Source organism: Amblyomma mixtum, chromosome 1, assembly GCF_055824585.1.
Source record: "Amblyomma mixtum isolate Tamu chromosome 1, ASM5582458v1, whole genome shotgun sequence".
In the NCBI taxonomy this organism is placed as follows: Eukaryota; Metazoa; Arthropoda; class Arachnida; order Ixodida; family Ixodidae; genus Amblyomma; species Amblyomma mixtum.
The window spans coordinates 10,034,295-10,061,496 of NC_143012.1; the positions used below are offsets into that span (position 1 = coordinate 10,034,295).

General features: G+C 51.2%; 1 protein-coding gene across 3 annotated transcripts in view; it reads left to right on the forward strand.

Moving 5' to 3' along the window:
- The window catches only part of LOC149365417 (ephrin-B3-like), a 316,084-nt gene that overhangs the window by 278,330 nt on the left and 10,552 nt on the right, over positions 1-27,202 (forward strand). For all 3 annotated transcript variants that reach the window (XM_089542469.1, XM_089542477.1, XM_089542483.1), the window contains one exon: positions 24,485-24,626. In XM_089542469.1, coding sequence (XP_089398595.1) covers positions 24,485-24,626 — 142 coding nt within the window. The remainder of the gene's footprint in view (positions 1-24,484; positions 24,627-27,202) is intronic.

The window sequence follows — 27,202 nt, forward strand, 5'->3', positions numbered from 1 at the left end:
CCTTTATTTGTCCCGTGTTTTCGTTAATGCGGCTCTGCTCGCATTTGTTATGTCGAGTTTCTGTATTTGTTTTTCTCCGTCTCCCCCCTTCCTGTGAGTGTCGGCTCTGGGTTCTCTCCATTTAGTGGGAGCTTTATAACGTATATATAAAGCGGCAAGCGATAAGAAATAGAAACAGATGTGTCACATAAAGCGAAGCCAAGTGTAACGCGAATTGGGAAAAAGGAAAGCAAACAAGAACTACAAAAGGCAGAGACTTTTGTTAATAACCCAGATACGAGAGCCCTGACGACTGGCGCGCACGCGCCTTCGCGGCGAACGCCCAGCGGGGCTCCCGTATTTCGTTCGCAGAAGCGACGGAGGCAACGAATGAATTTGTACCGTACAAATCCCCCGGGCTTAAGCTGACGAATGGAATCGATCCGGCATGTAGTATTGAGCCGCGAGAGGTACTGTTCGCTCCAAGACATTGAGAAATGGACAGAGAAAGGAGACGTGAGAATATGCAGCTAGACTTTTGGAGAACGCGTACAAGTTGAAGGAGCCGCCTTGGCTGCTCGAAGTCGAGACACTGAAATCCCTGCTGCCTCTAAAAGTCAAGGCCGATGGAGTTGCCTCAATTTTGTCCTCTGTATTACCAGTGTCCTCATTCAATTGGAGCGTCGTCTCACCCCGGCAAAGATTTGCCCCCGGCGCGTCTCGTAATTTAGTTTCATTGCGAAATCTCACTATATGTGGCTGTTTCTTCGGCTCTCTCCATCTGCGATTTTTTTTAACTTTTCTTGCCTTCGTTTTCTTCGAAAATACAGCTGGCTCGCGGATAACCATTACTTGCCGCTCCAACTCTGTAGTAAAGTTTTAGTCTGCTTGCATCCGAGCTGGTCTAGTCTTTTACCTTTTTTTTTCATTTTCTCTTCCTCTCTTGCTCTTTCTTTGCTGTAAAGATTTGTTAAGTTTCTGGAAACCCACGCAGGCGTCTTCTGCGGCCTAACAAAACCACTTTCTTCTTATTTGTATTTTATTTGCGTAGACATAGCGTTGCCAGCTCTAGACTATGCCTGTCCTGCGATGCTGAGGAAACGTCTGGACCGTCCCTCGTAGTTGCACTGCTAAGGAAGATTCGTGGTAATGTCTCGTTCTGTGGTAACTCTACAGCATCGACCACATTTACAGGGAACACCAAGTTCTTATTGGAGCCAATTTAGGTCCAAAAATGGTAGTTATCTGAAAGCAGTGGCTGAATCCGGTATTATTCGTTCTAGAAGAAGGGGTAGCCAGCAGGACTTCATTCTAAAACCCGAACTGCATTGAGTGCAGGAATGCTAATTACGTGTTCTATCCAAGTGCCGACCATACTCTACACCCTAACCACATCCTAACCACTCTAACCAAACCCATACAGCTCTCTGCACAGCGCGCGCCTAGTGGTAGGAGAGATTTAGAGTGGCCGTCCAAGCGGAAAACGACCGTGCGATGAAAACGTCGAGACTACGACGAAGCGGGAAGTTTTCGGTGATGAATAAACTCGGGAGACCGCTCGGCGGACGCTGCGGTTTTCTTGCAAGGCGATATCAATTATCCAAACCCTTCCACTCCTGCCGGCGCGTCGTTTTTCTTCGCTGGCTGCCTTGCATAGGCAGTAAAAGCGAAGTAAAGGAGGAGCGGACGATTTACTCGGCTTCCTCACTTTTTTTTTCTTTAAACTTTTTTTAAGCGGGTTCTTTGCCGTGCACTAGGAGTCTCAGAGCTCTGCAGTTGCTGTGGGTACGCTCTACTCTGTTGGATTCACAAGCATGTTAATTCTACTTGTACGCATATATTAAGTGCTCTTCGTCGCTGTTTCTATTGAAAACCTTTCGCTGAGGAGCTTCTCTGGTCGAATGTGCTTGTCTAGCGTAGCACTGCAGGTACTCGTTTGAAACTAGCGTCGTATCTTTCCCCAGGTCACATTCCGTCTTTGGTGCTTGATGCTTTACTCTGAATAATCTGTGCCTTCGTGAGTTGGGACGCAAGCACTTCCGCGCCGCATAAGCCTCAACTTTGATTGCGAAACGTTACTCTGAAACTGACTGTTCTGTTTCAAGCATGGAATGCTCATACGCCTGGTTTCACCGGCCCCTTTTAAGGCGTTAGCTGGCGAGGAAGGACGAGAACTGATTTCTCGTTCGCCAGCTTGTGATAATTGGAAGTGTGTATGCAGTTTTTGCTGCTGTTTGCTTAGTTGTTATTTTTTTTTCTTATGGTATCTGTACCAAAATATCTTCCTCTGCTGCCTCCCTTCAAGAGCAAGAGGTCCTTTGTACCAGTCTTACGAAGTACGAGAATAAGAAGAAAAAGTTCCAGTACCAAAGTACTTCTGGTACTGGTACATTCTGTTGCTGGTACCAAAGTACCAGTATCAAAATGAATAGCTTTGACACAGGGGATGCAGTTGTCAATGAGCAGAAGCTCGGCGTCATTTTAGCGGTAAAACTGTCTCGACGTATGCACAAGGAAGCGAGTATGCTGTCGCCCTTCGATAAGGTTAAACAGCCTGTTTCTTTATCTTAAAATGATGGGTTACCTTGTGTAAATGAGCAAGTCTTGAAAATGCGCTTTTTTCAATTTTCTGCGCTTTAACATCCACGTTAACAAGCCTTATTTTTAAAGAGGCCGTTCGCCAAGGCAGTCTAAAAGGGCAGTTTAACGACGTATCGGCAGAACGTTCGAAACAGAGACGGAGGCAGGAAATTGAAATTTAGGCACAGGGCTACAAAATTAATCCTGAATATCGTGTCACTGGATACCTGTTCTTGGCCATTTGCCAGAAGAATAAAAAAAAACTGAAAACAGATTATTGAACGGGCGCTTCACTACTCCGCGATTCTAGACGATGGGGAATCGGGACGTAATCGGGGTCTACATCACTGCATAGTAGACAGGCAGGCAGAGGATAGTTTAAGAATAAAACATAAACAAAAAGGCATTAAAAAATTGACGCGCTTGAGACCCCCCTCAGCCGGGAATCAATAGGCGCATGTGTCCGCGGATTGCCCCCGGGATCAAATTTTACCCTTATTTCCCTCCTGTCCTCCTGAAATTTCCACCCCCTTCACATCCCCGCCCAACCTTTCCTAATCCGTACACTTCTTTCCTTTTGTTCCCGAATCTCCTCCTCCTCTGTTTACGACGCACGGCGGATTAATTGGATTTGGAGGGATGTTTCGTGCGACGTCAGTCGCGTGCGCTACCGGTCGGCGAACCCTTGTACATATCCTTCTTTTGCTCTTTATGTTTTGCTTTTGTATGCCGAAAATCCCACGCACTATGTTCGCTCGCATGTGGCGAGCTATTTCCTCGACGTCGCGTCATATCACTTGCGCTGCACTCTACTCACTGTGTTGAGTGTTTTTGCAAGGAAGACCGCCGCCAGCGTCATCAATAAGGTACGGCAAAATAATGAAAGCGCCATCCCGCAACGTATTTCGCGGGGTATGGGGACTAGGGGACGACAGTGGGGAACAAAGAGGTAGGCATGATTAATTTTGCTGGCGTTCTCTCGTCATAGTCGTTTGTTTGACGGATGGGCAGGTAGGCAGGGGGGTTTGAAACGCAGCGGGCATGTAATGCTGTAGGCTGTTCGTAATTACTCCGTGTTCATTCCTGGTTTCTTTCGTTTCGTGAACTGTTATTATGTGGTGATTGCGGAACACAATTTTTGAACTCTCCCCTCGTGTCACTCCCTTCCCTTTCAATGCAATCTGCTTCCATGAGGGGCACGGGCTGCTTTAAAGCGACCGGCAGTCTTAGGTTTTGCTTCTCTTGCTATGTTCAAATTGCGCGTGTGATGGATCTGTCACACGCAACTGCCGTGATGGGCTTGCTTTTGCGTACTACCCTATGGCTGTAACATCGGCATAAGTGTATAGCGAAGAGCACTATATTGCCACGCGCCTAACGCGCCGCGCGGCCTCCGCGCTGAGTCGAAGACGACGACGAAGCGGCGGTGGGCTCTCGAGGCGCGCTTGTTCTGTTCGGGGTCCTGGAACCTGGCGCTGTAATTAACAGAAGGCTTCCAGTCTTGGCTTCTTCCCGACGCCTATCTCCACGGCCTCTCTGGTCGTGACACTGGTGGAGGTGCGGCCGATGCTCCCTACTCCTGAGGACGACTCGACACGCCCGCCTCTTGTGACCACCCCTGTCCATCGTGCCAGCCGAAGGATCCGAGGCTTGTCCCCTGAGGCCCTCCCTTTTGTCGGTGAGCCCTCGACTACCCCTACACTCATGGAGACGCCAATACCCGCCCTGCCTCCGACTGTCCCTGCAGCCAGCCCCACCTATCTCACTCTTCAGACCCCACGAACGCCTAAGCCCTTTCACGGTGACCTGTTTGAAGATGCCGAAGATTGGTTGGCGCACTACGAACGGGTTGCGACCTTCAACTGCTGGGACGCCGCTACAAAGCTGCGTAACGTGTACTTTAGCCTTGAGGGCTCTGCACGCACGTGGTTCGAAAACCGCGAGGCTACTTTCTCGACGTGGCAGGACTTTCGATGTCAGCTCCTGAGTACGTACGCCAACAGCGACCGCCGGGAGAGCGCGGAGCGCACCCTGTCCTCTCGAATTCAGCTCCCCAATGAGGGTGTTGCCATGTACGTCGAGGATGTGACGCGTCTTTGTCATCGCGCCGATCCGGCAATGCCTGAAGAAAAAAAGCTGAGGCACCTCATGCGCGGCGTGAAAGACCAGCTCTTTTCCGGCCTCGTGCGGAACCCGCCCAACACCGTCGCGGAGTTTCTGGCCGAGGCCGTCCACATGGAGAAATTGCTGCAGCAGAGATCCCAACAGTACGCCCGGCAACTGCGTCCGTCGTCGACACTGTCAACGTTGGATCGATTCGACCATGATCCCAGGACGAATCCGGACTCCCTTCGCGAACTCATCCGTTCAGTGGTCCACGAGGAGCTGCAGCACCTTCAAGGAACCTTTGCCCCCTCGCGTCGATTCCGTCACCAGCGTCATCCGCGAGGAAGTCCGGCAGGCCCTCAGAGCACCAGACGCTGCAGTTGTGCCGGCGCCGCAACCGACTCCATACGATCCCGCGCGGTACCCGACTCCGGTCCAGCCAGTCACGTACCCGGACGTCGTGCTCCGCGCGGCCCCATCTCCTGGGCCTTTGCCTTACACCGCTCCATTGGTCGCGGTGCACTCTGCTCAGCCTACTCCTTACTGGGCAGATCGGCGCCAGGCACCGCGGAAGACTGACCTCTGGCGCACCCCGGATCAACGACCGCTCTGCTATCACTGTGGTGAGGCCGGCCATCTCTACCGGCGGTGCCCCTATCGCGAAATGGGACTACGCGGATTTTCTATCGACAGCCCCCGTCCACGGCCTGGAGAGCGCCCTCAAGACATCGCCGAGTATGTCACCCGCCAGCGTAGTTCGCCGTCTCCGCGCCGCGAGTCGCGATCGCCTTCTCCACGCCGCTCTTCCCCCTCTGGGCTCCGTTTCGCCTCAGGACAACGCGGTTCCTCGAGCCCTCGTCGGGAAAACTAGCTCCGGCGGCCTTTGGAGGCGAGGCCGCCGAACGCCGATCCGCCGCAAAGCTTCCACCGCCGCAGCAACCGAATAGCCCCGACGTCGGATGCCGCAACGCTGCGCAGTTTTCCCCGACGCGCCTTTCGACTCGCCGCGATGCCCTAACCCCAATCGCCGACCCAATCGCCCCGACGCCGAACGCCGCATCGCCGAAGAGTTTCCCTCAACCCGCCGCTTGAATCGCCCCGACGACGCGATGTCATCCTTGGCATCGACTTTCTTCGCGAGCACGGTGCTATAATAGACCTCCCGAATCGCTTGGTGACATTTTCTACCGCAATGGCCACAGAAGAACCTGCGCACCAGGGTTCTCGATCCGCCCTGCGAGTTGCCGACGATACCGTTACGGTGCCACCACGTGCCAGCATTCTCGCAAGAGTTACCAGTGACGAGCCACATAGGGGACTGCGGGTTGTCGAGCCTAATGTCTCCCTCGTACTCACTAAGGGAGTTGCGGTGGCACGGGGCCTTGGATCCCTTCATGACGCTTGTACAGAGGTCCTTGTCACCAACTTCTGCAATGAGCATCGACATCTGTTTCGTGGCACAGCCATCGCTTACGTCGACTATGTTCAGGAAGTGGCCGAATGCTTTGCTTGCGAGGAGGGCACACCTGGAGCTGACACCGAAGCGGTCACCAACGTCGACATCAATCCAGGCCTTCCACCCGCTGAAAAGAGGCAACTCCAGGACCTCTTGCGGGAGTTTGGTGCGTGTTTCACGTCGTCGTCTAAAGTGCGACAAACGTCGATAGTTAAACACCGCATTATCACGCATGAAGGAGCACGACCCATCCATCAGCAGCCCTATAGTGTGTCCCCTCGTGAGCGAGATGCTATCCAAACACAGGTCGAAGAGATGCTCACAGACGGCGTCATCCAACCGTCAAGCAGTCCGTGGTCGTCTCCTGTCGTGCTCGTGAAAAAGAAGGACGGGACACTACGATTCTGTGTCGACTACAGGAAGCTGAACAGTGTGACCAAGAAAGACGTGTATCCGCTCCCGCGTATCGACGACTCCCTCGACCGACTTCGTCAAGCCAAGTACTTCTCTTCGGTTGACCTCAGAAGTGGTTATTGGCAGATAGAAGTTGATGAGAGGGACCGTGAGAAAACCGCCTTCATCACACCGGACGGGCTGTATGAATTTCGCGTCCTCCCATTCGGGCTCTGCTGTGCTCCTGCCACGTTCCAAAGAATGATGGACACCGTTCTAACAGGTTTGAAGTGGCAGACCTGCCTTGTTTATCTTGATGATGTCATCATTTTTTCCGCAACGTTCACGGAACATCTGCACCGTCTCAGGACTGTCCTCGAAGCCGTTCGATCCGCCAACCTCTCCCTCAAACCAGAAAAATGCCACTTTGGGTTCACCGAATTGAAGTTCCTCGGGCACGTCATTAGTGCTGACGGAATCCGAGCTGACCCAGAGAAGCTTGCTGCCGTTGCTGCCTTTCCGGTCCCCGTCCACAAAAAAGCAGTCCGACGCTTTCTGGGCCTGTGCTCCTATTATCGCCGCTTCATTAGAAATTTCGCCCAGCTCGCCAGCCCTCTGACGCTCCTAACCCGTGATGACACGTCATTTTCCTGGGGCAACGAACAGCAGGCTGCCTTCGACGAGTTACGACGCCGACTCCAATCACCGCCCATCTTGGCACATTTCGACGAAGATGCCGACACAGAGGTGCACACGGATGCGAGCAACGTCGGCCTTGGCGCCGTTCTAGTTCAGCGGCAAAGCGGTGTCGACAAAGTAATTGCCTACGCCAGCCGCGCACTGTCGCGCGCTGAGTTGAACTGCTCTACCACAGAAAAAGAATGTTTAGCGGTAGTCTGGGCCGCCGCTAAGTTCCGCCCATACCTGTATGGCAGACCGTTTTGTATCGTCACCGACCACCACTCGCTGTGCTGGCTGAAAAATTTAAAGGACCCTTGCGGCCGCCTAGCACGTTGGGCATTACGCCTGCAGGAATTCGATTTCACCGTCACCTACAAGTCAGGCCGGAAACACGCCGACGCTGACAGCTTTTCCCGCGCTCCCGTCGAACCTCCCCCACAAGACACCACCGACGATGATAGCTTCCTTGGAGCGGTGAGCACGTCTGAGCTCGTTTCCAGACAGCGTGCCGACGCCGAGCTGCGTCTGCTCATCGATCATCTCGAAGGTGGGTGCCCTGAAATACCACGATACCTCGCTCGTGGATTGTCGTCGTTCTGCCTGCGGAGAGGAGTGCTTTATAAAAAGAACTCTGCCTCAAGTCCGACAACTTACCTGCTCGTCATACCGTCTGATCTACGGGATGATGTCCTCCTTGCCTGCCATGATGAACCAACTTCCGGCCACCTTGGAGTTACACGCACCTTGTCCCGAATCCGGCAGAACTATTACTGGCCCAACCTTACTTCAAGTGTGAAGCATTATGTCCGGACATGCCGGCAATGCCAGCGGCGGAAAAAACCCGCGCTCAAGCCTCCTGGACTGCTTCAGTGCATCGAGCCGCCACAAGTACCATTCGACAAAGTTGGCATGGACCTTCTGGGGCCATTTCCTCTCTCGTCGACCGGCCACAAGTGGATCGTAGTCGCCACAGACTACTTGACCCGCTACGCTGAAACGAAGGCCCTGACGCGAGGTACTGCCGCCGAAGTTGCCCACTTCTTTATGCACGACATCGTGCTTAGACACGGCGCCCCATCGGCCATCATTACTGACCGAGGCAAGGCGTTTACAGCCCGACTCCTACGTGACATCTTAGCGCTTAGCCATACTGCTCATCGACCAACAACAGCGTATCATCCCCAAACCAATGGTCTAACGGAACGGCTCAACAAAACATTGGCGGACATGATCTCGATGTACGTCGACGTTGAACACAAAACCTGGGATGAGGTCTTGCCTTACGTCACCTTCGCATATAAAACTGCGACGCAGGAAACCACCCAGTTCACCCCGTTCCGTCTCGTGTATGGCAGAGAAGTACGCATGATGCTAGACGCCATGCTGCCGTATGGCGACGCAGAGCTCCCCCCTGAAGCAGGCCACTTCGTGGAACAAGCAGAGCAGGCCCGTCAGCTGGCCCGCTTGCACATCAAGGACCAGCAATCCGCCGATGCCCGACACTATAACCTTCGGCACAGGGACGTGCACTACGAGCCGGGCGATCACGTGTGGGTGTGGACACCCGTGCGCCGCAAGGGATTGTGCGAAAAGCTTTTAAATAGGTATTTTGGCCCGTACAGAGTCCTGCGCCGCCTGAACAGCGTCAACTATGAAGTTGTCCCCCATGGAACTGTGATCGCCGGCCCTCAGCGTCACCGGCCGGAAATCGTGCATGTAGTGCGCTTAAAGCCGTACTTTGCGCGTGACTGAGCGCTGTGTTCACGCTTCGTTTTGTACCTTTCTTCCCTTGCCCCACGTGTGAACTTGACTCTCTCCGCCTTCATCTAGCGCGCATTGTATAGTTCACCTCACCCCTATTTTTCTTCTCTGTTTTTGCCCCTCCTCCTCTCTCTGTACATATCCCATTCCACATCGAGACGATGTTTGCTTTCGCGGGGGGGAATAATGCCACGCGCCTAACGCGCCGCGCGGCCTCCGCGCTGAGTCGAAGACGACGACGAAGCGGCGGTGGGCTCTCGAGGCGCGCTTGTTCTGTTCGGGGTCCTGGAACCTGGCGCTGTAATTAAAAGAAGGCTCCCAGTCTTGGCTTCTTCCCGACGCCTATCTCCACGGCCTCTCTGGTCGTGACAATATTCTACGGTGCGCGTCCAGGCTCAGACTGCTGCTTCAACTGCGCTCGTTGCAGACGCATACTGTTCACATGTGCCGCATCTACAGCATCACTCAGTGGGTTGGGGATCGCCGCCGGCGTCGCTCACTGAAGTTACGGTGGTTTGAGGTCGTATCCTGAACTCATAGCCTAGCTTCTCGGGAGCTGTGGGCTCGAGCTCCTACCCGTCGGTTTGCTCTTCCTGGAATCGCCTGTTTCACCGCTTTCAAGTCCTCGCCTCCGACCTCAAAGTGTCTTGGTGTTTCCCTCTCCATCCTCCTCTTTGCTTTCTCCTCTCCTAATCCTCCTTCCTCTCGTCTCTTCTGATGCGTCCTATGCGAGACAGTGTTTTGCTGCGTCGGCGCGTTCTCAGCATAAATGCGGTCGGTACCCGCACTAACATCCCCGTGTGTGTCTATACGCCGACTTGGGGCGAAAGTGCTCTTCCCGGAAGTGCTTCGCCGTGTTTATCCACTGCGTATTGAAATTCACTTTCGTTGTACACCGCGCTGAGCGCCGCCGCCGCAAATCCCTGGGCGCATCATCCCTTCCTTCCTTTCCCTGCCCTTTCGTCCCGCTCCTACGAATGATGGATCCCAAATCCTGGCGGCTTTGACAGTTGGCGGCGTCTCCAACCATAAGGAGTAATAACAGCAGCACACTCACAGCAACAATAATACGCCGATACAGGGAAGAAAAAAAAAAATTCGGAGAACGTCCCCGAAACGGAGACAGCCGATAGCGCGGTCTACAAGCCTCTTCTGCTTTAGGTATTAGCCGACTGTTTTTTATTATTATTTTTTCATTCGTTACAGTTATATATATGCTCTCGATTCATTGTTTACCTACTTTTCTTGCGCCTACAAATCCTCATATCCTTGCAAACCAGGGGCGACAAGGCAGCCCTCCTTTCCCCTTGCACGCTTGCGAAAGCGCCCAATCTTTTCGCTCACGCCTTCGCGCGTTCTCTTTTGGGGAGTGGCCGCCCCACTGGGGAGGGTAGAGGAGGGGGGGGGGGGAGGGGGGGGGGGGGGGCTTTTTCAACTCCTCTGTGTTTTTTGCTCTCCGCAGTGTTTGCGTTACTGTACAGAGCAGGCGGAAAGGATTACTGCCTCCCCCTTCGCTACACTATCCCGTTCGCGAGCTTTCGAAATGGATTTCTCGAAGCGGTCGTCGTCACTGCGTAAAAGGCCGCCGAAGTATTAAAACCGTTGAAAGGCTCTATTTTTTTTTTTTAGCTTTGAGCGCCGCCGAGCTCGGCTTAGCGGGCACAAGCTCCTGTGTACGCCTCGTCGGAACGCGGGCGCCCTGGAAAGTGGCTTGGTACCCGCCGTGCTAACAGCGTCAGAAACAAAGTATGATTGCTGGGAGCAGCCACCGAAGTAATAGCAAGTCGAAAGAAAAAATAAACTGTATGAGCTCCGAGTACTTTGGTAACCTCTTGTAAGCATGGGACTTTGTCTTTTTGTCTTTGCCTTTCACGGACATTCTCAAACGCTGTGGCAAAGCTTTGCTGAAGGGCCGGACTCGTCGTTCTTAGCGAATGAGCGGGTGAAGCGGTTGGCAAACGCGGCGCATTTCGGTTTTCAAAGAAAACAGAGGTCCTGTAAGTGCGTGCGCTAGTTTCTTGGCGTTCCCAAGCGCGAAATCTGGATCGTATCTGAAAACGGAGAGCCACCGAAGACTACCTCTCGCTCCTGAATATAACAAAAGTAAAAGCTCTTGCGACATCGTATAGACAAAGTTGAATTTAAGACAATGCAATGTTCGTTTCACAAATGCTCCTGAGAATGCCTGTTTGGACGTCCAGTTTTTGTCAAAAAATCATGAACTTACTAGACATATATCGAGTGTTTTTTTTTTTTTTTACTGACATTGCAACAGTGAGTTTTGAAAAAAAAATACACTGTAGAAGTATCCAGAGTTTGCACCAGAGGAGAGCTCCAAATGTGTGTTCACTAGCAAAAACGCCTTTCGCGAGTCAGCAAAGATGGGGAGCACTGTGCTCAAAATATTGCATTGCCGCACTACCAAATGCATCCTACGATTCGAATAGCATCCTCTTTCATTGTTTTGTCTCGACATCTACTTGTTTTTGTTTCTTTTTTGTTGTTTTTCATGAACCTTTCCGCTTCCTATTCCTTTGCCATCTCCAGTGGCCAGAACCTTCGAAAAGACGTTTATTCGAATTTCTCAGTCTCTACTCCGCCTCTCCTCACCCTGAGTCCCCAATATTCCCAGAAGCAGAGAACCCCGAATCAAACCTTCCGCTGTAGCAATCTTTGTTTTGCATCCTGACATGTCATGCAAACACGTTTTGGTCTATTGCTCGCTAGCGCATACTCCTCGTATATACGCAGCACATATCTCGCCGCTTCGGTTGTGTTACTCGCTGGGCCACGAAAATCAGCAAATCCAATTTTCCCACCGGCAGCTGGAACAGTCTTCTGTTCCCTTTTCCTTCGCGGACACGTTTCTTTATTTCCTTTTCTCTTCTGTACCTCGTCTCGTTTCTTCTTCGTCATACTCGCCAAACAGCGGCAATGTCGCACTCGTCGTGTTGTGTTTCATACGCGGCCTTTCCTTTCCCCACAACCTCCTCTCTACGCGGCGTCGACTACGCTTTGCTCCGCTGCCACTCCGATTGAATTCGAGCGTTCGGCTTTCGCCGGTCCGCTGTCGTCGTCGTCGTCTTTGACAGCTTTGCTATTTCCGGCTTGTGTTTCCTGCGCCCGTCATTCTTCGCTTCCTGTTCTATCGGCGGCTTCCCTCCCCGGCCTCCGCGTTTCTATCCCGTTCCGCGCGTTTTCAAATTCGCCACGCGCGTTTCACTTTGCATTGTCTCCACTTGTTGTGCTTTGATTTACAGGCGCTGTGGAAATCGCGACGCACCCGTAACCGGTATGAGACGTTCGCCGTTACAGTAACCGTTACGCATTCTGCTACTGCTACAAAGTAGAGCGAACTGACGATAAGCGGAACGCTATGGAGACGCTCTCTGTGCGTGCGTCTGGTATTGAAAGTGAAGAAGGGGGGGGGGGGGGGGGGGGGGGGGAGCACTCTGAGTGCAGCAGACACTCGCGTTTTTATCAGCTAGCGCGAAACTCGTTGACAGCGACGCGCGTTGTATTACCCCTTATTGTCTCTCACTTGGGGACGCGTCGGAGCAGGGCACTTCCTCGCTCCGACTTCCGCTTCCGTTTCCGGTTGGCGGACACGTGACGAGTGCGGGGGTGGGAATTTGGAAACGCGACAGTTGTCATCGATTAGTGGGTGTGCGTTGAGATGCTTGTTTCACACTGTTTTTTCCAGACCTGAACATCTTCCGCCATCATTGCGACTGTAATGTACTACGAATGGACGTGCAGACGACAAGCGTTGTTCATGGTTACGAATAACTGTTAGGCTTATACGTGTTGAACTTTGAAGTTTAGGCGAAGCACTTCGACTGACTGACGTTACCAATATATAATGCCCGATGTTCGTTCATCTTGTGGGCGGGTTTGTTTCCAGATATTCTTTTGTTAATCTTTTGCCAGATTGTGCTGTCATATCCAGCGTTCTTTAAACTTTAGCGAAGCACCCAGATAAGCAGAGTGTAATCCGTCTTTGCAACATAGTCTGATTGTGTTCTTTTCGGGATACCGTGAAAAGGCGATATGTACTCTGTGTCGACAACACCGTCTACAGGCGTAGCCTGAGGTTGGAGCTTCTTTCTTTACTAGCTCTTTCCATTCCTATTTCACTCCTTGACCTTTTGCGTCGGTTTGCAAGAGTGTGACATCGCAAGAGCGAATGATAGGGCTGGCTAAGTAGTGGTAGAGGAAATGATGTCGCGCTCGCAGAGAACAAGATACAGTGCCGTGCTTTGATTGGTGGCCTCGGGGGACCAATCACTTCTGCTGAGAGAGCTGCAGAGAAGACGCCAGGGGTCCGAGGAGGGAAAAGAGGAGAAAAGTGACGTTGTTCTTAGCCTTAGGAGTTGAGCGCAGTGGAGTTGAGCGCAGTGGAGTTGAAGCTAGAGCCGCTAAATGCCCTGGACTGCGGATAGACATAGTTGCTGCCTACCATTTGAACTTAAATCTGGAACATTCAGCTGTCCCGGATTCCATTTCACTCTGTACTTTGAAACTCTTGCAGGCGGTTAACTTTGCTCCCAAGGAAAACAGTAATCGTTAGACACTGACTCATCTCTAGGTGAATATAAGCCGGCGCAGATCCGTTTTGGAATTTAGTTAGACCCACATGGTCGTGCTTTGCAATCCGGATCGTTGTCATTTTTTCGCGGCTGGAGGCTAATAGTTGTCTCCATTTCTTCTTCTTTCGCGTTCGTCGAAAGTACTAATTCTGGAAAAAAAAAAAAAAAACTAGCAAGTTAGCCGAATTCGTTGCGTTCACTATCGTTTCCATTATAAAAAAAAAACTGCACCCTTGATCCGAATCTTACAACGAGTTACAAAGTAGTGTATCTACTTTGTCCTTGTCCATACTTTGTGGAACACGCAGGTCCAACATCGCTATTTCCTTGCATCACTCAAGACGGTAGCCCTTGTTCTTTTTTCCCTCTTCCTCCATCTTTTGCAAGCACTGCGCGCAACTCTTCTGACGCGATGTCCTGGAAGAGGGTAACCGCGACGTATTATTTAGCGAAGAGAAGCATCGTTTTGTTTCCGTCGCATCGCGCCCTAGGCGCGGAGGCGTTGGCTGCAGAGATGCTTCGCTCATTCCCTATCCCTCTCTTTGTGTGTGTGTGCGCGTGCGTGCGTGTGAGTAAGTGTGCCTACTTTTTTCTTTTGCCTGCGCGAAGTACGCATGCTTCGTTTGCTTCTGCCACACACTTGGCAGCCGGGCCTGCGCTGGCGCATTGCATGTTGGGAAATCGCGTCGACGCGATGTCGCCCCCGCTGCTGCTGCTGGTGTTGTTGTTTGCGCTGTTTTGTGTTTGTCGACGGCCTGATCAGTGTCGCGTTCGTCGTCGACGTCGTCTTCTTGTTTGCGCGTCGCCGTCCCTGCCTTCGGGGCAAGCAATTACTCGCGATGGCGGATAGGGCCTCGCTTGCGGCTTAATCTCGTTCCGCCGCTTGCCAAACCCCGCTGCTTCTGCTGCTGCTTCTGCTGCTGCTTCTTGGCGAAAGTTTGAGGCGTAGCGACCCCTGGCGCACGGTGGCGAAATTGATCAACACGCCGCCCGAGTAGCGTCGGTGAAGAACTCGACGAGAGCTCTCAGAGCAAGCAGAGGCGTATCGACTTGCTCTCTTACGGTCACGTCGTCTTGGCTACGTGACTAGATGCACTGTTTCCAGGACCCGACAAGGGCCGAGAAGGGGTGTTTGCCAGCGTTAAAGTAAAATACAGACACGTTAGTGGGAACTCTAACCAGAATTTCCCGGTAGGCCTTACTCTCATCTCATGTCACGAGCTACTGCTTCTATATTATTTCGGTGTCTTTCAGCTTTGAGTTTCGAAGATTTTTTTCTTTTCTGTTTTTTCGTTGTTTCGGACGACATTTTGGAAAGTACTTGTAACGTGTTTGTCGCATCTTCATACCGTGCATACTTTGCCTGGCTTTGTCTGTAGTGCTTAGTTAGCTGGCGAACGTTGGTTTTTCACGGTTACATAGGTTGCGCAGAGCACGGCGAGCCTTGTTTATTTATTTTCAGAAACAGTTTCGTCATCTATTCCTGAAGTGTCTTTTCAACTGTCATGAAAAATTCACGCGCACCATCTTGCTTTTCCTTCTAGGCACACTCCCAACGTTGCGCTTAAACCTCAAAACGCGCAGCCCAACAACTTGCGCTCAAGGCGGTTTCGTCCCTGTTTATGCAACAGCATCGCCAGAGCGAGCGAGCAGTCCTTCCTACTCGAACAACTCGCGTAACAAGATTTCAAGTCGAAAACTTTCAACGAGAGTCGGTGCGTGTCGGGGGCGCCTGTGTATACCGTTCCGTGTCGCAATCCGCCTTCCTCTCGACCTGCTTCGCGTGCCGCGCATGCGCAGTCCATTTATCACGCTCCGCGTTGCACCTACAGGCTCACAGCGCCGGCTTCGCCTAGAGAGCTTGCAGGCGAAGCGTTGCGGAGTAGTTCGTCTGCTCGTTTCGACGTCGTCTGCGTCTTCTCATCAACGGTCTCGCGTCTTTCGCGAGTGTGCGAGATTCTTTTTTTTCTCTCTCTCTCTCTCTACAACCTTGCGCTCGTTACGCAACCCAGGCTTGTACATAACGCGCTGCCCAGAATGGCAGTGAAGCGGTGTTGCTATACGGTTTCCTATGTGTCCGGTTTTGTACGTATACGTTGTTCTGCACGTTTGTTTCATATCTCGCGCCCTCTCCCCTGCACCAACTTCATAACGCAGCGCCTAGCGTATGCCTTTGGCGTCGGTGCCTGGCGCGAAATGAAATTCCGGGCGCCGCTGGGCGGAAAGCGTGTGCGAAGGAGTAGTTTATTTATTTTTTTTTTCCCTCATACTTCGCGTCGTTGGCGTTTCCCGCCGCCGTTGTGAGCGTCAACGACGCGGGCGCGCGTTCCCGCTCCGAGAAGCGGGCTTCCCCTCATTGGACTTCAGTGTGCGGCGAAGCGAGCTTTCCGTGTTCGGTGAGCTTTCGAACGCCAAGTCCCGTTGATGCAATCCGTCTGTGCTCACGGTTCACGTATATAGAAGCATCGCAGTACACTTTCGCATCGTGCGTTACCTTGAAATTCGTGGTTCGAATTTAACGAAAGCAATGCAGGAATGTATTACACTGTTGAAATTACCCTCGTACATGCCGCGGTGCGTTTTGCCTGTCCTGAGAGGTGCCTTGTTATGCATGGGAGTGAATTCAGACTTGCCTTCTGGTTTGATTCGAGCCTGTGCCGAATAACGAGATAGTAAGTGATACAACGAGTGTTAATGGAATGTGTTAGCCTCCACCAATGTACATGTACAATGCCACGTTCTTTGAGTGGCTCTTGGGGAAGCGTTTTTTCAATACACAGATGAAGTCGTCTTGACGTCGTATTTTCCCTGAACTGTTACTGAGCTGATATGGAGATAATGGAAAGTTTTTGGTGTATAGCAGCTTTTTGTGGTATTGTAGCTTTATGTGTAACATGTCATGGTGCTCACGCTTGACGCGTGCGCTTAAAACTTTAGGGGGGCAAGCATTGAAGAAATACGTTGCTGACGTGCAGCAGGCGTGCGGCTCTCCACATTTGTCGCCAGAAGTACGCACTCCGCTGATCGTCCTGTGTCGGCTCGCCGCTTCCCTTTCCTCGCTGCTTTGGTCCTTAAAAGAAAAGAAGAATCACGGAAAGGAAAGGAATGTTCCCCATAGTTCCTCGTTTCGCCATCGCTTCCAGCGCACACGCCCGCTACTCCCTCAGCCTTCGCTTTTCACTTAACGCTGTCGCAAAGTGGGTTTTTCTTCCCTTTGCTACTTTGAACCTCCTTTCCTTCCTCTCCCATCTCTCCACTCGTCCGCTCTCCCAGCTTCGTTCTTTGATTTCTTCTGCTTGGCCGTAGTGGCTAGGAAGCAAAGCAGAAAGATTATCTTGTCTCATCTTCCGTCCCCGTTGCTAGTGTTTTCGTGGTTCTTGTTCCAGCGAAGCTGCTGCCCTTCGGTGCTTCCCTGAGGGACCCACCGTCCTTTTTACCCAAAGCCGCCCGCTATTCGCGGCCTGTGTAGAGGCGTAGTTGCTGCGTCCACTTTTCAAGATGAAAGGCGTGCATTTTTAAAGAAGCTCGTCCTTTGGTCCTCCCGGCCTGTGTTTTCTTTGTTTTCCTTTTTCTCTCTCTCTCTTTCTGGATACTGTTTGAAAAGAGGGTGGCTGGGGAGAAGGGAAAAGAGGGGGAATAAGGAAGGATGACTCGGAAAACGGACAAACCAGATGAAGGAAGGACGTAACCCGTTTAACGGGAACACTGCATCGCTTCTCGCAGAGTCCGGCAGTATGGAAGGACGTCGGGAAGTGTGGGAAGGACCCATTCTCGCAGAAAAAAAAAATGAGGGTACGAGGGGAAATTGAAAGGAAGTGAAAAGGAAAGAACGATCGAGAGAAAGGGGAGAGGGGATGAGAGTCGAGCGGGGGCGTGGAAAGTGGAAATTTCAGCAAAATTGTTTCTCCCAAACTCTCGGACGAACCGCTACTCAGGTTAGACCATCGCTATAGCCGCACTTCTCCTCTCCGTCTCCTCCGACGTCCTTTCATTCTCGTTTTACACGCCAGCCTTTCAGGCTCGGTTTACACGTCGCTGTGTCGACCCTGCTTTCTTTGTGTGTTTCTACATTGCGTAGCTTTCCTCCGCTAACCTAGTTTTACTTCCCCGCTTATTTTTGCTTTCCTCTCAAGGGTGGCTTTCGAAGAACGGGCCTTGCTGAAAAAAAATATATATATTATATATATAAAACCCTTCCGTGTCCTCCAGCACTCCAGTTACTTACACATCTTTTCGTTCGTTTTTTTTTTTTCGCCCCACTTTCAGTGGCTGTGTGGGCTCGCGCGCTCTCCATTTTGTCCTCTCACTCCATGAACACACTCACAGAGCTCTTCAAATTTTCATCGCCACCGGCCGACATTTTTTTATCTCTTCGTTCTTCGCGCTGCCTCTCCTACTCCGCGCAAAACACACACGCACCTTTACGCCTTCGCGCCCTGGCAGCCTTGGTCTCATCCTCTGCTATGTTTTAAAAATTGTTTTACTCGCTAACGTGCTTGAAAGGCTGCCGTGTAACAAAGTTCAGAACCCTGCAACTTTTTTTTCCGTCGTTCTTCACCGTCACTGACGGCACTTTTTTTTTCTTCCGATGTTTTTCTTTATGTATATATTTTTCTGCTGACGCTCTCCGCTTATGTTTTCATACACAGCTTACGGAGCAAGGCGCGTGCCTGAGTGCGCGTGTTAACACCCACGTAGGTACATCCTTCGCATTTCTTCACCTCTTTCGTCCCCATTTACGCCTCGTGCACCGGTTATCCCTTCTTTCTTTCCCACGTGTTAGTGTGTACTTGAAGCCCCGCCTCTTCTTCCGGACGTTTCGCCCGTTATTACGCCGACGCATGGAGGCTCGGGGTTTTAACACCTCGCCGCGTAGACCCGTGTTCTCGTCCTTACTGTTCTGGGGCTTTTCTCTCTTTTGCTGTTCCTCACCCAGGCGGGTTTGGCTTACCCTTCTACGTTTCACGTTAATCTAATATTCATCCCGAGCCCTTATGATGGGCATTTTGCGGTTCTACTCCGCGTTCCCGGGGGCCTCGTTCATCTTTTTCCCCCCTCAGAAAGAGAAGAAGTGAAGGCGAAAGAAAAAAAAAAACGAGCTTGAACGAAGGTGGCGTGCGCTTCATTTTTAACGTGATGGCTGAGGAGTAACGTGTGCTTTGGCTTCTACGTGTGTTTACGATTTATTTTTCGTTCTCAGTGGTGGCATACGCGCTGTTTTGAGGTTGAAGGTTCGGCTTCAGTCCTCCGACACTGGCACAGCTGCTTGATGAAGGACTTCTCTCGGGCTAACGTCTTTGCAGCATCGTGGGCTTTGTCATTCTTGCCTCTTGCTGTATTCGACAGGCCCGTGCATCTTGTTAACCTTGATCTTTAGTGTTGTTGCTCTTATTGTTTTTTACCATTGGAGCTCGGCTTATAAAGTATCGCATGCGTGTCGCTGTTACCGATTCAGACTCAAAATCTCCACTGTGGACCATTTTCAAGCTTGTGTAGCTATCTTATTTATTATTTATTTAGTCTAACTGCGTTGTTATGGAAGCCCGTACTGCTGTTAAGTCATGCATTTCTGCCAGTGAGGAAACTGATCAGCTTTTTTTTTTTTTTTTAGCGCACTAATCGCCTTCGTCTTTGAAGAGGGCGAATAACGGTTCGCGCAACTCGAATATCATTTCGCCGTTTCGAAGATATCCTCGCACCGTTTCGCCATTATCATGAGTAATCCCGCGAGAGCTTGTGGGATGACTCGCCTGAACCTGAGTTGCAGGGTTCTCCTATCACGATGCCTTGGCCCCACTATGTTTCCTGCTTCCTTATAAATGGCAGCAGCTCTCGGGGCGAAAGGGAATAAACCTGCCCGGCTGCTTCGGGGCATTGCGTACGCCTGGAGACGTTTTCGAGTAAGAAAGAGAGAGAGGGAAAGGGATGAAGGAAACGACGTTTCTCCAGGCAAGCGAAATGGAAAGCAACTCAGCCTGCGTTTTCATGGGGGAAGAAAGAGAGAGGAGGGCGAATAAAAAATAAAAAAGGAAGAGGTTTCTTTATGGCTTTCAGCTGTTGCACGACGCGCACGCCGTTAGGTGAAAGGAATGGAGACGTGTATGTCTCCCCGCCAGGACCTCTTCTTCATCCTCCCAGCGCGGGCTCTTTACGCCGGGAGATATTTAAGCCACGCGCCGTATACGCCTACGACATGGACCGGCACGCTTGGAGTCGTTGAGGTGTGACGACGGTCCATCATCTGAACGGCCTCTACGCGTCCGCTTTCCCCTTCACACTCTCCTCATCTCTTTACTATATATGCAGTCCTTTCTCTCGCTTTTTTTTGTTGTTGTTTAAGGTTGCGTTCGTGAGCGCGTGTCGCGCACGTTCCGACGTCGTCTTATTTCTGCTGTCTTCCAGTCAAGGCGAGAGTTGAGCAAAATGGAAAGTTCCATTAAAGACTGAGGTACAAGAATTATTACTTACGCCGTCAGATGATTCGTTACGATGTGGACAGATTGCGAAGGAGGTTTCAGCGAAGGTAAGTAAAAAAAAAAAAGACCCCGATGCCAACTTGACTATGAAGAATCTGTGTTCTTTTCTCTGGGAAAAGTTATCCAGATGCATTTTACCCTGCCTGTCGCTGTGACCGCACTTGTAATGTAGACAGACATACAAGATCAAGATCTAGATCTAGATAGGCCGAACACGGAAAGGCGGGCGAGAAGTGCGAGCCGAAGTGCATGTATCTGCACTGTCAATTCAGGTTCGTTGACAGTAACTGCTCGTAGCTTCATAGTGCCTACATCGTCAGCGTGAGGGCGCAGTTGCTCGAAATGTCCATAACTTTCCTGATGCTTTACCTTTCTCCCTGTTCGCTTGCACTAGATGTCCATGATTTGCTCGCTGCTTTTATTGCCAGTCTTTTCCTGTCGTTCTAGCCAACGAGCACCTCAGATTCTCCGCTGTTCGCCTCTACGAGCACGTGCGATCGAGTTTTGTGTTTTATTTTCTTCGTTTTCCAAGTTCTCCGAGCTGTCACTTCCTCGCAACAAAATCGATTTTCTTTTGCAGTTTGTACAACCGGGTAGTTTTCCCTGGTGCTGACAGCCGGCACTACAAAAAAGAAAAACACGAACGTGTATGCACGAGGGAAAAAAAAGTGTAACTGCAGAGGAGTGCGGGTTCGACGTACCCTACTTTATGTGATGCCAGGCCATCGTTTGCTCGCTGGGTATTACCGACGAGCCGCCAGGCATGCCTCTCTCTCGTCCCCGGCACAGACTCGCAAAACACACGAACGCGTAGACACACCGCCGGGTGTCTGCCTCGTTAAATCCACGCACCGTCGACGACGGCCAAGCTGGAACCGTCGCGCGTCCAATCAGGAATGCGGAGACGTCCGAACGCCGCAAACACCACTGCGCTGCTTTGCAATGTTTTTGCGTCGTCCGCAGACGCTTTCGGATGGCGTGCGGTGTATTCCGAGTTTCCCGCTGGCGCGCTTCCGAAATACCGTGCACTGGAGACCTTGCCCGGCTCGATCACGCTCCCGTCTGCGCACCCGCATATATCGTGCTGCTCGGAATTTTAGTAGAAGACTCGCGGCTCTAGCAAGCGGTTGGAGGGGGGTGGAAAGGAGGGGGGTTAGCCCGTTTCATCGTCGTCTAGTTGCTGCGCGCTAATCGTCTCGGACGCTCGGGCGTCGTCTCGCCGAAACCGTTTTTCTATGTCCGTCTCTTCGGCTGAACCCCCGCTCGTATCCTGTATTCGCGCCTGCATTCTTGGCCGTACGAAGCTGTCTAGAAGAGGCCCCAGATGGGGAAGGGTGAGGAAGTTGGTGTGTGAGAGAGAGAGGTGATGCGGAAGAGGGTTAGGGGGGAAGAGGAACAACTTCGGAGCGCTCGCCAGAATCCGTTTCGAGCCGAACCCCCGGGCCGACGGGAGGCCGTAAAGTTACGACTTTAATTAAAGACGCGCCGCCGGTTCTCGGAGGGCAGTTATAGTGTGTGTGAGAGTAGTGGGGATAAGGATGGCGGTGAGGGAGAGGGACGGTTGCCAATATCAGCGGGGCTGTCGCATACATATGTGAGCTCGCACTGAAGGAGTCTTTTTCTTTTTTCCTTTCGCCGCCCTCACATGTGTCGTAGCCTGCAGCTTACACTGTTCTGATATCGTCCCCGTCTTTCTCTTTCTTGCTTTGCGTCTTCCTTCGTTACCGTTCGTGGAGATGCGCACTCTGTTGCTGCTTCGACATCGTTGTCGGGTTTGTTGCTGTTCAGGCATTCGAGTCTTCTCGTCCTCGATGGAGCTCGTATTTTCTCTGCTGCCTGTGTGGTTAGCCTGCTACTGCTCCTGCGCCTCCTTTGTCCTTCCTGTGGATGTCTGCATAAAGAAAGTCATATCACTTGTTTGAACTCATCTGTAATCATTTCATCGCTTGTTTACCTGAGCCCGCAGTATTCCGCCTCTTTCGCTGCAATGCTTCCTCCAGCTTCGTGATTTCTTTGCACTTCTTCCGGTTAGTTTCTGTTTTCACCCATAGAGTGGAGCACTACCGTTTCTCTGTTCCTGCGTTTGTTTCAATTAATTGTTCGCAATCCTTCGCGCCTCGTCTGGAGTCCTTAAGCTGCTACCCAGACTCTGACACACGCGTTTTCCAGGACGGCCTACTGTGAAGGGATGCTCCGTCGCTTCCGTAATCACGTGACTGCCGCCCACGGTCGCGTCAGGGTGCCAGAGCTATTAAGGCGAAAAGCCTTATATGTCTCATTAGCACGAAAGTAGCCGTCCGCCGGTGTCCACGGCACGAAATTCCTCAGTGACGTCACCATGCTATCGCATGACATTAACGTTAGTCCATAAGATAGCAAACCCCAGTGGCTTGCATTACTGCCGTCGGCGTCGACCACATCACGATCCGCCTATAGGCGCCTGTGATCACAGTGGAGCCATACGCCGCCACTGGTGTCATGACTCAACGCAGTGCATCGTATAAAAAATGATTTTCAACTCGACTCAGTTCGGTGGCAAGAAACTATATCGTCAAGTAAGAGCGTTTTAGGAGACTAAGTTTAATGGCGTTCCCAGTGCGATTGGGCGTTCCCGCAATGAGACGTTCTTTTGGCACATGAGCACTCCCGACGACATTCCCCCTTGTCTTCTCCGCAAACTCGGTTACTCTACCAGCAATGTCAGTTACTCGTTATGCTTACTACATACAGCTAAATCACTCTTTCCTTTCTCAATTTTTCTTTTCTTTTCACGCTTATGTCCAACATTGCTTTGTGCCCGGAACACTTTTTTTTTTTTGCCTTTGTAAACGCCTCCCTAACATCCATTCCCATCCCCGTTTCCGGCGTTCGTCTTCACTTTCGCACCTCCGGGACCGTATGTTTCCTCCCAACGAGGTTCTTTTTTTATTTTCTTTTTCCGAGATATCCTACCCTGTATCTGTCTTTTCTGAAGTTTTTTTTTCTTCTTTTCTCTCGACGGAATCCCAAAGCTGTCTATCACTCTCCTACAAGGCTATGTAGCTTGCCGGCTGAAAACGCACTTCCTGTTCCACTCTCTCCCCTCCCTTATTTTGACTGTGATTTCGTGTGTGTGGAGGGGGAGCCCTCTTTAATGCCTTTCCTATTGCTTTCCTACGCCCGCTAGCTTCCTCCCTTCTTCGTTCTATTCTTTTTCGTTTCTTCCTTCGTTCAGTTTTCTTTCGTCTCATCCTTAAGAACGCGTCGATTCTGTGCTGTTTCTCTTTTCTTTGGTTCCGCCCTTGCTTGCTAAAGCCTCGTGCGTTTCCGTTTTGCATGATTTCTCTCCGTCAGTCGCCGGCTTCTCCGCCTCTGCGCTTCGCTACGGGCCTTTCGGGCTGATCCCTCATATGCTCCGGGCCTCCGTCTTTATCGCGCCTCCGCTCCCTGGTTACGGGGCGACGCCAGTTTTATAACCTCCCTCGCCTGTCTCATCTCGTCGACTGTCTGCTCCCCCAGTACGCGTATATGCGTTTCTCGCTAACTCATGCGCGCCGAATCCCGCGGCATCAACCCGCTCTCTCTCTTATTCAACCCTCCTCCTTTCCGCTTGACGCACGCGTGCTATAGGGGATGCGTCAGTTGCTTCTTCGTGGCGTATCTCCCCCCTGTCACCACCAAGCCCACCCCGCCTACGCTTCCCCGACTGAGTGAAGCTTTGGTTTGCGCGTTTGGGGTCAGACTTTGGACGCGCGCCACGTCTTGTCGTGTCGCTAGTGCGGTTTTTACACCCTCTTCTCGCGTTGGTCGCCCCCCCCCCCCCCCCCCCCCCTCCTCTTTTTTTTTTTTTTTGCGCTTGCGCCTTCGAAGTTCTTCGTCCTGTGATTCACGACTGAAGGCGTGTATCAGGCGTAGGGTTCACGGCTGTCGCTAGTAAAACCCCAGTTCGCTGTATCCCGTAGGGCAGTAAATGTGCGATGACGTCATTGCTTGACAAAAATGGCCGTTTCGGTAGCGATAGAAGCGCCTGGTCACCCCTTCGTGCTCTGTAAGATGCTCTTGACATTCGGATACGTGTGAATACGTGCAAAACAGCCATGATTATATCCACACTCCTTGTAACGTTCATTGCTTAGACATTACATGGCGGGTCATGGAATTGTCTTGGCTGGCTAATGAAAGAGCTCTACGAAGACCCTAGGAAAACAGCGACGCTGTCTAATAAGTGAAAGATACAAAGAAAGAGAAACGCTGGCCTTGTTAACTTAAAGACATTTCGCTAGAGACTGTTGCGTTACAGAGCTCTTTCATTCATTCAGACATAAACGTCCATGCATAAACGTTTCCACCAAGTGGCGTCACTTACTAAGAATTTTAATAAGCCCATGTGTGCACATACCACTTGTGTGTGTACTTCTGAATACGCGTATAGTCGTCGTTTGGCGTCGTGCTCATTCCTCTTTCCCTGTTCTTTGTCTCTGCAGCTTCCGCATCGACAACACGGACCACATAATCGACGTGAACAAGGGCAACATCCCGTTCGAGTACGACCAGGTGAACATCATCTGCCCCGTCTACAGGACGGGCACCCAGGAAGAGGACGTCGAGCAGTACATCATCTACAACGTGAGTTCCTGTGCCGGTGCCCATACGCCGCCAGCTGTCTTGATTTCTCTTGGCCTTGACTCAATCCATAAGTGCTGTGCGTAATGCCGCTGGAGACTCCGGATGTGGCATTCGACGGCGGGTTTTGTTTACCTCGCTTAGCGATGTGGTCTTTAAAGTATTTGTGCTCAAAATCAATGCATGCGCGCATCATCTTGGACGATTCATACATGGATCAATTAGACATGCATTATTGACTGAGTAATTCGAACTGGAAGGGGACAGCAAATTGGTTCGAAACTAAGGGCAGCATTGTTGTACGCTTGATGTTCAGGGGACCACAACGCCACTTCGAACAAACCGGCTGTTCGAATTAAGGTAGTTTGTGTCAGCGAGAGTTTACTGTACATTTGTTGGTACATAGATTAATACATGGATTAATGGGGACCGGTGTTTTGGTAGGCGGCTATCCAGTCTCCTGTTCTATAAATTTCTCTAGTCCGGGGCCCGGCTGGATTCACAGGACGCGCGAGGTGCCTTACATACACCTCGCAGTCCATGCTGGGTCCAGCCCATGCTGGGTCCAGTCCATGCTGGATCCAGTTCATGCTGGATCCAGTTCATGCTGGATCTAGTTCATGCTGGATCTAGTTCATGCTGAATCCCGTCCATGCTAGATCGCAGTCCTTTCTGGGACAGAAGAGTTTTAGGTTACGACATACTACGCCGACGGGTGCCGGTGTGTACTAACCTAATCCAATCCAAGGTCCCTCTTGCAGCCATCGCTTCAAAGAGCACCCTTGTCAAGATTAACGAAGCTGGGACGTCGGCCCGTTATACTTTTTCTAACAGGGGAAAGCGCACGCTTGTTGCGCAGTTCGTACCCCTCTCTCCCTCTTCGTCATTAACTTTGTGCCAGCCGCGAATCGTCCGCTTACGTCGCTTATTAATCATCGGCCAGATTGCGCTCGCGCGCCGCGGCGATGCCTAAAAGCAATCACTTAGCCGCCCTTCCTGATTTCCGCATTTCGCAAAGCATCGTTGCCCGCTTAAATTAAACGCCGCCTCCCTCCGCGTGCGTGCAACCGCACGCGTTGCATGCATTAGATGGCGAGGGCCGCACATTCGGGGAGTGGAAAATAAGAGAAAAACAGAGCGATATTTTTAAAGATTATCCATTTATAACTTCTCTGCCAGCGACTGCTTCGCGTTTATTTTGCTATCTGGTCGCTTAGCGCGCTCGTACGTTATCATATGCCTCCTAGCTGCGTTTTTATCTCTTTCCCGATTGCACTTTTTCGTTTTAGTGCGGCCGCGCGCCTTGGATTTGCTTTGTCTGCAAGATTTATTTTCTATCTTTTGCCGCGTTGCCGCGCAGCATTTCTTTATCGTACGTGCACTTGCGTTCTGCGCTTGTGTGTAAGGCCGCTCCTGTATGAGAAAAAATGGACATCGGAGACTGTCTTCATTATTCACGTCCAGACAGCCTTGCCTGGCGCGCCGGCACCGTTTAATGGAGTCGGGACTCAAGATCTGATGCGTAATTACGAGTAAATAGATTATTACTCGTATCGCGGCTAATGTTCGTGGGGGAAACTGCGCTTTGTGAAGCAGTGCGAAACAAATTTAAACTGGGCCCGTATAGCTTACTTACAGTATTTAGCTACTTAAAAGATTGCCTGCTGTCTTAGCATCTCTTGGCTGCTGTTCAGTCTGTTTGCACTCGTTAAGGTATACCATGGCTAGGGTGACAAAACCGTACCGGCGCAGGCAAAGTCACACCTTCGCCAGCATTGAATTGGTGTGGTGCATTATCAGGAATTCAGGACAGTGCCTAGTCATGTACTGCTAAGCCTAGCAGCGAATCGCGTTCTGTTCTGCAGCCACTTGGTCATTTTCTGTCTTTGTCACGTCAGGGATAATGTCAACGCACTATCTTTAGTTGTCCAAAGCCATGCGACATATGGTGGCAGCCAAGGGAACTAGAAGTGCTTGTCCCCAATTCCTGGCAATGCAGGCGATTGGGGTAGAATAGATCTTGGGAAAAAACAGCGCACTCCTAAGACAAGGACGAAGAAAGACAAGACAATACAGCGCTGTATCGTCTTGTCTTCCTTCATCCTTGTCTTAAGATTGCGCTGTTTTTTTCCAAGATGAACTACCAACTAGCCCGCTCTTCCATCCTTGCTGCTTTGTCTTTTCGCACTCTCCCGAGATTGCCTAACTGTAGTCGCAGTCAAGAAAAAAGTGGCTTTTACCCATCAAAGGACGAAAGCACTTTAGGCCCATTGACGCCATGTTTGTCTATGATCATATCCTTCCACTGTCACAGATTAAAAACGAGAGTTTGAATTTCTTCTCCTCTTCAGTGTTCTCAACTCGGCGGCTAATAATAAAACTATCGGCTTCGTTTTCCCCTGAAGCGTCCTAGGTTCCCGACTGTCTTACGGTATATCCTTACAGCCGCCATTTCATAATGTTCATGCCTGTTGGTTTGACAAAGGCTTAGTAAAATGAGACTTTGTAGAAAGTTTTCTACTTTATAGGAAGTGAGAATAAGCTGGTTGGTATGGCCTTTTTGTTTCTGTCATAAATGA